The sequence below is a fragment of the Aulonocara sp. 'chitande type north' Nkhata Bay genome, linkage group LG8 (assembly GCF_057382095.1).
Source record: "Aulonocara sp. 'chitande type north' Nkhata Bay isolate Kocher_YH1m ecotype deep benthic linkage group LG8, A_spYH_male_GT1.1, whole genome shotgun sequence".
Taxonomy (NCBI): Eukaryota; Metazoa; Chordata; class Actinopteri; order Cichliformes; family Cichlidae; genus Aulonocara; species Aulonocara sp. 'chitande type north' Nkhata Bay.
Genome location: NC_141351.1, coordinates 7338564 through 7350743, shown reverse-complemented (window position 1 = coordinate 7350743; position 12180 = coordinate 7338564). Strand labels below are relative to the sequence as shown.

General features: G+C 43.9%; 2 protein-coding genes across 2 annotated transcripts; both read right to left on the bottom strand.

Annotated features, from left to right (window-relative positions):
* Positions 1–4060: 4060 nt before the first annotated feature.
* On the bottom strand, positions 4061–8556 carry LOC147323007 (uncharacterized). The gene is made up of 2 exons (XM_086303076.1): positions 4484–8556; positions 4061–4327 (listed from the first exon to the last, which is right to left on the bottom strand). Exon 1 carries the CDS (start codon positions 8234–8236, stop codon positions 4850–4852), a length of 3387 nt encoding a protein of 1128 aa, XP_086159202.1. The 5' UTR covers positions 8237–8556; the 3' UTR covers positions 4061–4327; positions 4484–4849.
* LOC147323006 (uncharacterized) lies at positions 8556–11262 on the bottom strand. The gene is made up of 2 exons (XM_086303077.1): positions 11000–11262; positions 8556–10843 (listed from the first exon to the last, which is right to left on the bottom strand). The coding sequence occupies exon 2, from the start codon at positions 10676–10678 to the stop codon at positions 8573–8575; it is 2106 nt and encodes a 701-aa protein (XP_086159203.1). The 5' UTR covers positions 10679–10843; positions 11000–11262; the 3' UTR covers positions 8556–8572.
* Positions 11263–12180: the final 918 nt, after the last annotated feature.

Genomic DNA, 12180 nt, shown 5'->3' with positions numbered 1-12180 from the left:
GGGTGTGATCTTAGACACAGGCACTGATGGATTTCCTGGTTACTTCAGATTTGTTAATGTAGCATGCAGTAAAACCATCCCAATTACATTTTAAAGCTTAAAATATGGGAAATTTTATACTTTGATGGTTGAGGGAAGTTGATGGAAAGTAATGTAATTATTTATTTAATTTTGTATACTGACGTTAGCTGTAGGAGATGAAAAGGATCTATTAACCGGACTTCTTAGCTACACCTCTTCTCCAAACTATTGCCAAAATCAAAGTTTTCCATGGGTAATTAGGGAAGGCAGCCCCATCGATTTGTGAATTTCTTCCATGAACTTTCGCTGCATGTGTGTCGTAGTTCATGTCAGATTGTATTTACCCATTTTTAAGGCCTGGTGATTTTTTTTTTTTAAATTATGTGCTGATATGTGAAAGATTTAGAATAGACACATGGTGTAGTTTGCTTTTATTGTAGGGTCTTTACCTTACAATATAAAACATTTGATTTGGTGCTATATAAATAAAATTTGAATTATTTAGTAGAATGCAGAATTAAAATATGGATCTGAAAATGAACATAGTAGCTCCTCTTTTAAATAAAGATTTTATGAAATATTTATGTTACGCCTCTAATTTCCATTTGCCCGGTGTTCAGAAACATCTTTGAGGCCGATCCAAATGAAGTGACACGAGCAACATTCTGCTTTGTCCTTGTCCAGCTGAGCTGACTACGTTTCCCAACTAGTTGACCTCTGCCGCTGCGTCGGAGGCACTTTCTGGCTATTAGACTAATTTGTTCTGGGCTCCTGCAGTCCTGCAAAAAGAGCAGTGAAAAGGTTTCAGACTACAGTGCTCCTTCACAGGAGGGTTGTAATTAGCACAGATTGAAACGCTGCGCATACCCCTGTGCAGCATGACAGATGTCTTGAATGATAAACACCGTGTGCAACCATGCAAAATTGCATTCACGGACACATTTTAAAATCTGAATAAATATGAATTCGTTGGCATCGCATTCAGATTCACACACGGATATTACAGTTAGACTAACATCACTTAACCTTCATTTAACCTCTTAATGTGTTTGGTTTTATTCCGTCCGGCCGAGGTGCAATTTAAAAGAGGTCACATGTTAACCTTCAGCTTGTGTAATAGTGTCTCTATCTCGGTAAGAGGACGCGTAATACTGCCTGGCAGATCAAATCAGTTTAAATGTGCGTGTGTGTGAGTGTGTGGCTTTGTGTTTGTAAATGTGGATGTGTGCAGGTGTGTGTGCCTTCCTGTAAGGCAGGTCAATGTCACTGGATCACCGAGAATAGCCTCCTTATCTATGTGCCGTTGCAATTCCACTTGACACAAGGGACGGTTGTCAAATGAATCATAGTATACGGGCCTCTGCCACAACAAATAACCCTATTACCTTTGTGGGGAGGATTGAGAGATGACTCCCGTGGACTCTTCCCTATTAATAATTAAAAACACTGATGCTGTTGTCACTTTTAATAAATCACATTTAACAGTCTGGTGAAGGAGGCTATGCGTGCAGGTGTCAGCATGCATTTTCATGTTTTTCGTGTGCATGCTGAGCGGGGTAAACTTACAGCATGACCTTAGCTGTTTGATGATGGATTGTTATATAGTTTGCGATAAGTTTCTGACAATTGACGGCGCCACTAGATGCTAAATAATGCCTCGATTTGCTCATTGAGGAACAAAAGCCAAACTCGTGTTACACTTAATAAACCTGCGAGGTTAAAAACAAATCAGTGGACAAAAGATATTTGTTTAATTGTTTTTTATGATAATGCAGAGACGTGAGAGCTTTGTTTACCTGCAGAATGAAACCTTAATAGAAGAAAAAAAGACGAATATTTATAGAAAAAATTTTCCTCCTGGTCTATAAACTGTTCCGTGAATGAATGGCTCCTGCTATGTGTGTGAGCATTTCAAAGAGCCATACAAAACCATGCTGAAGGCGCTCGGCGTTATCATGTAGGACAGAAGGCAATGTCCTGTCACGCTGACAACTGTGTGTCTTTGAGGCTCCATGCATGCGGGTGCATGTGTGCCTCTGCTGTGCCACGTTGCACGAGTGACCGTTAACGCGGGCGTGCGCGTGTGCAGCACCGTCCAGGCCTCTCCGTGCGGGGGCCCCATGGGGCCACTGTGATAAATTGTTGACAACCTGCAGTAATTACTGATCTGCGCTCCGATAGCTTTAGCCACCGAGTCTTAGGAGCGGATAGTTTTCAAGCTATCAGGTCGTCACATACAGTAAAGAGATCGTCTCATTTGATCTCACTTGGAAAAAAGAAAAAGTCTGAGGACACATATTAAAGTTAGACCCCGTTCATTCTGGAGAGCATATCGTGTTTGAGAGATGTTCCTCAACTCTGGCTTTTTACTTTGCTTTTCCACTTTCTCTTTCTCGTGTGAGTCACTTCCCTTTGACGGAGTTATAATGGCACATAGATGAAAATAGATGAAAATAATGAATTCACCGCGCGCATTATCGCGCAAAGACTCTGTGGCTACAGTGAGCCTGATGACATTTAGATAGTATTTGTGTTTCTCTGTGGGTGACCCATGTCAAAAAGCAAATCTTCCCTTTTCATCTCACTGAATCTCTAATTAGAGTGCAGTGAATCATGTTATTTCCTCCTATTGATACATTCTCACTGACTTATTCACAAAATCAGGCAGTTGCAGGAAATCAAGTAAATTGTGTCTAACTGATGTTTGGGATGTGATCGCTTTCATGTGGCATCTGTTTGTATTATCAGCCTGCATGCTTTTTTTTCCTTCACCGTGGCTATTTTGGCAGGGTGTCTTAGCTGCTATGCTAGCAAGATAGCATAATGGGAAATTATCCCCCTCAAAGGCAAAAAGAAGCACTTTGCATCAAACACTTTAACGAAGCTGTTGTACTGTGGTTTAGACATGAATGCGTTAATTGTGATAATTTCTTACTGTGCATTCACGCTGCTTCCGTAATGTGTTGCTGTAATGCACAGTAATGGGAGGTGTGAGAGGCTCTGATTGCATCCATGTGGTCCAGAGATTTTTTATTTTATATTTTTTAAACATGCTATTCATGACTGCTTTTCAAAAATTCCTTTCAGAACCTCTTTTATTTTTACCTTTTATCATCCAGAGGAGGTGATGTGTTCTCCGAGGATAATTTTGGCTCAACTTTTTTTTTTAGCTGTGAGCTCGAATCTAAAGTGAAATGAGAAGCGGTGAATGGGCTGCAATTGCATTCTCATTCACTCCTGAGAAGAAAATTGTATTTGGAAGAACAAAGTGCAGAAAGAAGAGAGATTGCTGTCATTTGATTGGCTCTTTTTTTTGTGGATGATGTGTGACGGACCTAAAAATGCCCGGTGTGTTATTATGAAGTGAAAATGTTTACATTTTTATTCTATTATTGCGACCACATAAAGTCATCGTAAATGCATCAGTGACAGTTTCTAATAATAAATGTTGCCATAGCTGATTAAACTCCAGTTTAGATGAATTATTTCACCATTATTATAATTAATAATGTCCCTTAATTGTTTGTATTTGGTTTGTAAGGCATCTGTGAACATTATCTGGATGGTAGTAATAAATGACGTTTTGAAAGCACATGTAACTGCTACGACGTGCGGTCTTCTGCTGCCATATCATCGCCCGACGTGTTGTCCATCCAGTTCTGCTCTTCTGCAGTGGGTGGTTGTTTTAGTTGCTGTTGCCTTCCTGACAGCATGAAGCGCTCTGCCGTCAACAAGGCAGAGAACTACCCACAGAACCACCGCTCAATGGGCATTTACTTTTCTCAGACCAGTCTTTTTAAACTCTAGAGCTGGTTGTGAAAATCCCAGCAAATCACCAGTTTCTGAAGTACTAAGACCAGCATGTGGCATCAACAACCATGCCACGTTCAAAGCATCATCTTGACGATGTTTACGTGCCTAAATGCAGTGAGTTCCTGCCATGTAACTGGCTGATTAGATACTTGTTAACGAGCAGCTAAAGATGTGTACCTAATGAAGGAGTTGGTTTAAGGAGATGGGTTTGGAGGCATCAGTCTCCGCTTTAGAAATTAAAAGACGTTCAACCAAAATACTGTGGTTTGTTGGTTTGTGTTCTGGGTTTTTTTTTTTTTTTTTGTATTGACTTGTTTACTTTCACATTCTGCTTGGTTAGATTAGGCCGGGCTTCCCTATAAGATAAAAACGAGTGGGATCTGCCTCACTATTTATGCTGCCCTCACGACACGTGACCCTGTGAGGTTAGACAGCTAGCGAACAAATAGAAGAGGTCTTCCACACAAGGCTTGACTTTCTTGTTTTTATGTAACTAGAACATGAGAAAAAATGAAAATGAATCGCTGGTTAACACACATCTTAATAACAACTTGCCGATTAGCCTAGCTTAACATGTACATTACATCAGCATACAGTTCGCTCCATGTAAACACACATAACGACTGTCTCTACACATGTCAATACTCACAAAGACGAACGTTTTCCGAGGTGCGAACGTGTAGAGCACTCTTAGCGTGAACATGAACTAGTCCCTATTTAATAACTGCCGGAGCACTTTTTCACGACATCATAAACGAAAGGGTACATCAAAGATAGGTTAGTGAACAGAGCGCTCCCTCGCTCCATTTCCGCACATAGGATACAAAGATCTCTTGTGGCAATGATGTCTCACTCTGAGCTTATTTATCACTCTGCTTATGTGGCTCAATCAGCACACACACCAACCGCTGACTTTTGACTCAAGGGCATAACACTCCCCGCTTGATATACACACATTATATCACAATAAACATCAATACAACATATTCAAACATCATCTAGCATTGAAGAATATTCATTCAGTCTCTGCAAGCAAAACAACAATCTCTGAAACTGGTCTGAGAAACATTTTAACAGTCCCATCTTTTACAGTCCGCACTTCCACTTTTCGGACCTTCTTGTCGCTGCTGGGGAATGTTTTTACTATTAGTCCCATGGGCCATTCGTTCCTGCTGGCTTGGGGGTCCTTTAGCAGGACCACATCTCCTATTTTGACATTAGGTCTAGTCTCTGTCCATTTTGCACGACCTTGTAAGGTGGATAAATACTCTCCCTTCCACCTTTTCCAAAAAGCGTCAGCGAGGAGTTGAACATGTTTCCATTGTTTCCCAAACAGCTGCCCTGATGAGAAGTTCCCAAGTGGGGCGGACACAGCACTCATCTTCTGCGTTAGTAGCACTGCTGGAGTGAGTACTGCAGGACTGTCAGGGTCGGTGGATATGGGAACAAGAGGCCTTGCATTAATAATTGCCATCACCTCGGCCATGAAGGTGCACAACACTTCATGAGTAAGACGTGTTTGTTCAGTTCGTAACAACATTGCATCCAGAATGCGCCTGGCAACGCCTATAAGGCGCTCCCACGAGCCTCCCATATGAGACGCATGAGGGGGATTGAAAGTCCAAACACACCCTCTCTCTTGCAGGTACTTTCCTACTGCTTTGTTTCCTGAGTTTAGGTCTAATTCCTTACAAGCGCCCACAAAATTCGTGCCTCTGTCCGAGCGCAGAAACTTGGCCGGGCCCCGAATAGAGAAGAGCCTTCTTAATGCATTGATAAAACTATCAGCAGACATAGTCTCTATCAGTTCGATATGCACAGCCCTAGTTGACATGCATGTGAATAACACAGCCCAACGTTTGTTCTGGGAACAACCACCTCTTGTACGACGCGTCACAATAGTCCATGGCCCAAATACATCTAGGCCTACAGTGGTAAAGGGTGGTTCAGGGGTGACTCGGTCTGCAGGCAAGTCTGCCATTTTCTGGATCTGCATTTTGCCTCGCAACTTGCGACATGTGACACACCGATGAATGACAGATGACACAAGCTGCTTCCCTCCAATTATCCAGTACCCAGCACCACGGATAGCTCCTTCAGTTATGTGTCTTCCTTGATGAGCCACTCGTTCATGATAGTGAGTTACAATTAGCATGGCGATGTGGCTGGTAGATGGGATAATCAGAGGGTGCTTTTCATTCTCTGTGAGATCGGCAGCGGAAAGACGTCCACCGACTCGTAAGAGACTGTCTTTGTCCACTACAGGATTGAGCTTTTTGAGTGCATCAAATATGCCACTGACCTTCCTTCCTTCTTTAATGTTTTCAAGCGTCCCTTTGTAAGCTTCTTGTTGGACGGCTCGAATAATGACTGCTTGGGCTCGGGTGAGTTCTTGGACGCTCGGTGTCTCACTGAAACCTTTCCATCCCCTTTGTCCACTTGTCTTTTGTGCAAAGGATGTAACTACATGAATGAGTCTGGCTATGACTCTGCAAAGAGTGATCCAGTTTGAGTACTTTTTGAAACGGTCAGAACCCAACTGTGGCTCTGCTACAGTAGTTTTCATTACTTTTATTTCCGGATGTATCTCTCTGTCTTTTTCAGGTTCGATGAGCGTGAAAGGACCAGTGTGTGGTTCTGTGTGTGGGTCAGAGTACAGAAAGGGTGGACCTGAGAACCAGGTACTGTTCTGCAGGTCTGCTGCTGGAATGAACCGAGTGGCCTGGTCAGCTGGATTTAACTCACTTGGTACATAATGCCATTGACTCGGATGGGTGGATGCTCTAATGCGCGTAACCCTGTTGGCAACATACATGTAGAATCGTCTGGAGGTGTTGTGTATGTACCCCAACACAATCCTACTGTCTGTGTAAAAAGTCACATTGTCTACTTTAATGTCTAACTCGTCTCTGATGAGCTCAAACATTTCCACCGCGAGCACAGCAGCACATAGTTCCAGGCGTGGTACAGTGTGTGCGGGGCGGGGTGCGAGTTTAGACTTCCCCATCACAAACCCAGTATGACACTGTCCTTCACTGTCAACTGTACGCAGATAGACTACTGCACCTATAGCGACAGTGGAGGCATCACAGAAAATGCAAAGTTCTTTCACTTTCGTTGTGCTTAACGTACCTGGGCTGTAGCACCTTGGTATTTGGAGGTTCTCAAGGGCTTGCAAAGAGTCTTTCCATAAGTCCCACCTCTCCTGTTTCTCAGGGGGTAAGAGTGTGTCGCAGTCTTTTCCATCAGATGACAGTTCCCTGAGTAATGCTTTGCCCTGCATTATTATGGGAGCAGCAAATCCCAAAGGGTCATAGAGGCTATTAACTGTCGACAATACTCCCCTCCGTGTGAATGGTTTGCTCTCATTTGACACCTGGTAAGTGAAGCTGTCAGATTGTAGGTTCCAACAGAGTCCCAAGCTTCTCTGAACTGGAAGAGGGTCTACTCCTAGGTCTAAATCTTTCAGGTCCTTTGCACGATCCTCAACAGGGAAAGCTTCCATGACTTGACTGCAGTTTGATGCCACCTTGTGGAGGCGCAAGTTAGACTCTGCCAACATGTTTTGCGTTCTTGTGAGCAGGTTGATTGCTTCCTCTGGCGTGGCGACTGATGTGAGACCATCGTCAACATAAAACTGACGCTCAACAAACTGTCTTGCCTCAGATCCGTGTTCTCGTTCTCCCTGCTGTGCTGCCTGTCTCATGCAGTAGATGGCAACAGCGGGTGACGGGCTGTTTCCAAACACGTGGACCTTCATTCTAAACTCAACTATGCTCTTTGTAATGTCATTGTCCTCATACCACAGATAACGCAGATAATCTCTGTGGTCTTCGCGCACAACGAAGCAGTAAAACATTTGCTGCACATCGGCTGTCAGGGCTATGGGCTCTTTGCGGAAGCGCAACAGCACTCCCAATAGGGAGTTGTTCAAATCAGGTCCGCCAAGAAGCACTTGATTGAGCGAAATTCCATCACATTCTGCACTTGAATCAAACACGACTCGTATTTGTTGTGGCTTCTGTGGGTGGTATACCCCAAACGTGGGCAGATACCAATGTTCTTTATTTAGTGGCAGAGGAGGGGCAGGCTCGGCTTGGTCGTTATCCAACATTTTCTGCATGAATTGGATGTAGTGATCTTTCATTTCTGGTCTCTTTTCCAAAGTCTTTCGGAGAGAGCAGAGGCGTTTTAGGGCTTGTTCTCTGTTGTCAGGGAGCCTCCTTCTCTGTGAGCGAAAGGGTAAAGGTGCAACCCAGCTGTTCTCTTGGTTTTGATAAACTTCACTGTCCATTATTGTCAGGAATGCTCTGTCGTCGATAGACATGGCTTGTTTGTTATCACCCTCAGATCTAACAAACACAGAGTGTCCCAAATCGTCTGTGATGCAGGTTGCATTCATAGTGACCCCATAATTCTCTTTAACGTGAATTGTGTTTGGGCAAGGCTCAAAATAGGATGCACGTCCATTATCTAAGGTGTGTGTTTTATAGACATTGACCTCTGACTGACTGTGCACTTTTCCTAGACACACCTCCCCCACAATAACCCAACCCAGGTCTAGCCTTTGGGCGTATGGTGCATCATTGGGTCCGTTGATTTGCTCACGTACCTTATGGACCCTGATGACGTCCCTTCCAAGGAGTAAAAGGATTGGGGCGTGGTGGTCGACAGGTGGGATGTTATCTGTCACTGGAAGAAGATGTGGGTGATGCTGGGCAATCTCTGGAGAGGGTATTTAAGATCTATTGTCCGGCACAGAGTCACATTCAATTAAAGGGGGTAGCTGGATGTTGACTTCTCCATCCAAAGACTCGAGGAAGAAGTTTACAGCTCTCCTACCTGAGGTTTGTTCTCTGCCAGAGCAAGTCTTTAAGGTGTATGGAGTGGGTTTGGCATTGATTTTGAAAAGGCTGAAAAACTCTGACTTAACCAGTGACCTGTTGGACTGATCGTCTATTACCGCGTACATTTTTATAGCTCTCTCTTTTTGGCCTGCGGGATACACTTTGACCAAACTGATCTTAGAACATGAACGTGGGCTATCACCTTGGCCACATACCTCTGTGCACTTCGACTCGACTGAAGGTGAGCTCTCAGTTTGCTCTTCATTGTCGTTGTTTCCTGGTGTAGTCCTCTTAGGGGCAGGAGTAGGACCAGGATGCATTGCAGATAAGTGTTTAAGGCTGTCACACTCGATACACTTAACCACTGCTTTACAGTTTTTTGCAATGTGTTGGACAGACCCACAGCATCTGTAGCATATGTGGTGCTCTTTGAGATAGGCTTGTCTTTCTTCAATAGTTTTGTCTCTAAAGAGCTTACACTTTTTGAGTGGATGTGGTTTTTTGTGGATTGGGCACTGGCGATCCGGTTCCTCCATTTTCTTTGGACTGAGATTATTCTGGTCCGGCTCTGCCGTAATGTCCATTTTGTGTGCTGACACAGTAGGTTTGCGACTATATGACCTCAGTTTTTCTGTGGGAGAAGGGACATGGGTGTTGGCCTTGGACATAGCAAAGCTTGGGTCATTCCTCATTTTCGCTTGCCGCTGGACAAATTGTGTGAAAACTGAGAAAGGAGGAAATGACACACTATGAGTCTCCTTGTACTGTGTTCCTACAGTTGTCCACTTTTCCTGTAGGTTGAAGGGAAGTTTTTCCACTATTTGCCTGACTCCTCTAGCTGTGTCCAGGTAAGCAAGTCCTGGGAGCGCGCCATCTTGTTTAGCACACTGAAGCTCCAATAAGATGTCACTAAGTTCCTGCAGCTTAACATTGTCTTTGTTTGTGAGTTTGGGAAAGTCCTCTACCTTTTTTAAGAGTGCGTCCTCAATAGCCTCAGGTGAGCCGTAGCACTCTTCAAGGCGTTGCCAGACCATCTTCGCACCTGCAGCAGGATTGAGGGTGTGTACAGCACGAATGCGCTTAGCCTGTTCGGATGATGTTGGACCCAACCATTTTGTTAGCAAGTCTAATTCCTCTCTTGGAGACAAATTTAGGTCTTTGGTTGCGCTGATGAATGAGGTTTTCCATGCCCAATAGTTTTCAGGTTTGTCATCAAATTGCAAAAGACCTGTGCTGACTAGTTCTTTGCGAATTAGGTATTTTGCAAACTGTTGCATTTCACTTGATTCAGGTACGCAGTTGTTAAGGTTGGGGGTGTGCTTTGTGGAGTTGGACCAGTACGTGTCGACTACACCAGTGTTCACTGTTTGCTCCTGTTTCCTTTCTCTATTTACAGGTGGTGTTTTCGTCTGAGTGTTGGTTATAAAAGGATTAGTTATTTGTGTACTGTCTTGTGCATCTACTTCATTGCAATTTCCTTTAGGAGGCTGTGCTGAGTCGTGCTGAGTGTCTGGGTAGAGTAACTCACATTGTTGTTGAACATATTCGTTAGTGCGGTGCACTGTACTGATGGGCTCAGCTTCCTCACAAAGTTCTCCGTAGAGCTCCCCGCTCTGAATCTCTGCTTCTTCATAGGCTGAGGCCTCTGCTTCAGCTGCGGCTATTGCTTTTTGGCACTGGAGGACATGTAGATGAGCATCCAGTTCAGCTCTCTGTTTCATTGCATTAGCTTCCTTTTCAGCGAAGGCCAGTTGAGCTCGTGCTGCTTGAGCTTTGGCATAGGCCCTTGCAGCTGCAGAAGCTGTTGATGAGGATGTCCGTTGAGAACGCCTTGTCGAGGTTCTGGATTGCTGCGACTTGGTGTCGAATGGTTGAGACCGTTGCTGCGTTGTAGCTGGTTGAGTGGCGACGTCTGGTTGCTGTTCACCACCGGCTGCTTCGTCTAGCTCTTCAGCAGCGTAGTCTTTTAGGTAATTTCTTCCTGAGCGTAGACTCATGTTGCTTAAAGTAGCTCTGTATGCTTGAACCCGCTGAGTAGGCGTCTTTTCCTTCGTCTTTTTACTATGCTGCCCTCACGACACGTGACCCTGTGAGGTTAGACAGCTAGCGAACAAATAGAAGAGGTCTTCCACACAAGGCTTGACTTTCTTGTTTTTATGTAACTAGAACATGAGAAAAAATGAAAATGAATCGCTGGTTAACACACATCTTAATAACAACTTGCCGATTAGCCTAGCTTAACATGTACATTACATCAGCATACAGTTCGCTCCATGTAAACATACATAACGACTGTCTCTACACATGTCAATACTCACAAAGACGAACGTTTTCCGAGGTGCGAACGTGTAGAGCACTCTTAGCGTGAACATGAACTAGTCCCTATTTAATAACTGCCGGAGCACTTTTTCACGACATCATAAACGAAAGGGTACATCAAAGATAGGTTAGTGAACAGAGCGCTCCCTCGCTCCATTTCCGCACATAGGATACAAAGATCTCTTGTGGCAATGATGTCTCACTCTGAGCTTATTTATCACTCTGCTTATGTGGCTCAATCAGCACACACACCAACCGCTGACTTTTGACTCAAGGGCATAACACTATTACTGCCACATGTGGTCCTTAATTTTGGTGATGCTCCATTTATGTGTTTTATTGCTCTCAATGTTTCCCTCTCCTCTTTTTGACTGTTCAGTAATGGCTTTTGTTTTCATCCTTGTCGTGTGCATTCCCAGCAAATAGTCATGACCCCATAATCGCACAATGTTAATACAGTTTTATTTCATCTCTCCTCTAATATTCTGTTAGCTATCAGTTTACAGCTCAGGTTAAGCAGTTTGGAGACAAAATTAGAGAGGCAAGGCTGAGGTGGTTTGGACATGTGTGGAGGAGGGATGGTGGATATACTGAACAAAGGATGCTGAATATGGAGCTGTCAGCCAGGAGGAGATCTCAGAGGAGCTTCATGAATGTAGTGAAGGTGGAAAAAAAGAAGGTTGGTGTGACAGAGGAGGATGCTAGGGATAGGGTGAGACGGAGGCAGATGGTCCGTTGTGTTAAACGCTAAAGAAGAAGAAAAATGTAAACTGTTATCAGTGCATTTGTTAAAAGTTTTAAAAGTTATTTTTAAGCCATCACCAGCTTCTCAAAAAATGTTTTGCTCCAGTATATTCACCACCTAATTGGTAACTGCCACACTGTGAGGGAAAACAACACTTCTGAGATCTGTGAGATGCTCAAAGGTACTAAAGCACCCCGTGGAGCTGAGTAAAAATGCTGAATATGAATTATTGCAGCTCAAGAACAGGAAACAGGGCCCACAGTTTACACAGGTTGACCAAAATTGGACAAAAGACGCTTGGAAAAATCTTCTGGTTGTCAGATGAGTCTCAATATCGGCCATTCTGCTGATGTCTGCTTCAAACCACATCACACCATGCCACAAAACTCAATCTCAATGTAAATCAGGGGGACTGGTACATGACAGTGAGGTAGC

Bases quoted from the DNA above. Each gene is read 5' to 3' on its own strand.
- LOC147323007 (XM_086303076.1), bottom strand. From the start codon at position 8,236: ATGAATGCAACCTGCATCACAGACGATTTGGGACACTCTGTGTTTGTT.
- LOC147323006 (XM_086303077.1), bottom strand. From the start codon at position 10,678: ATGAGTCTACGCTCAGGAAGAAATTACCTAAAAGACTACGCTGCTGAA.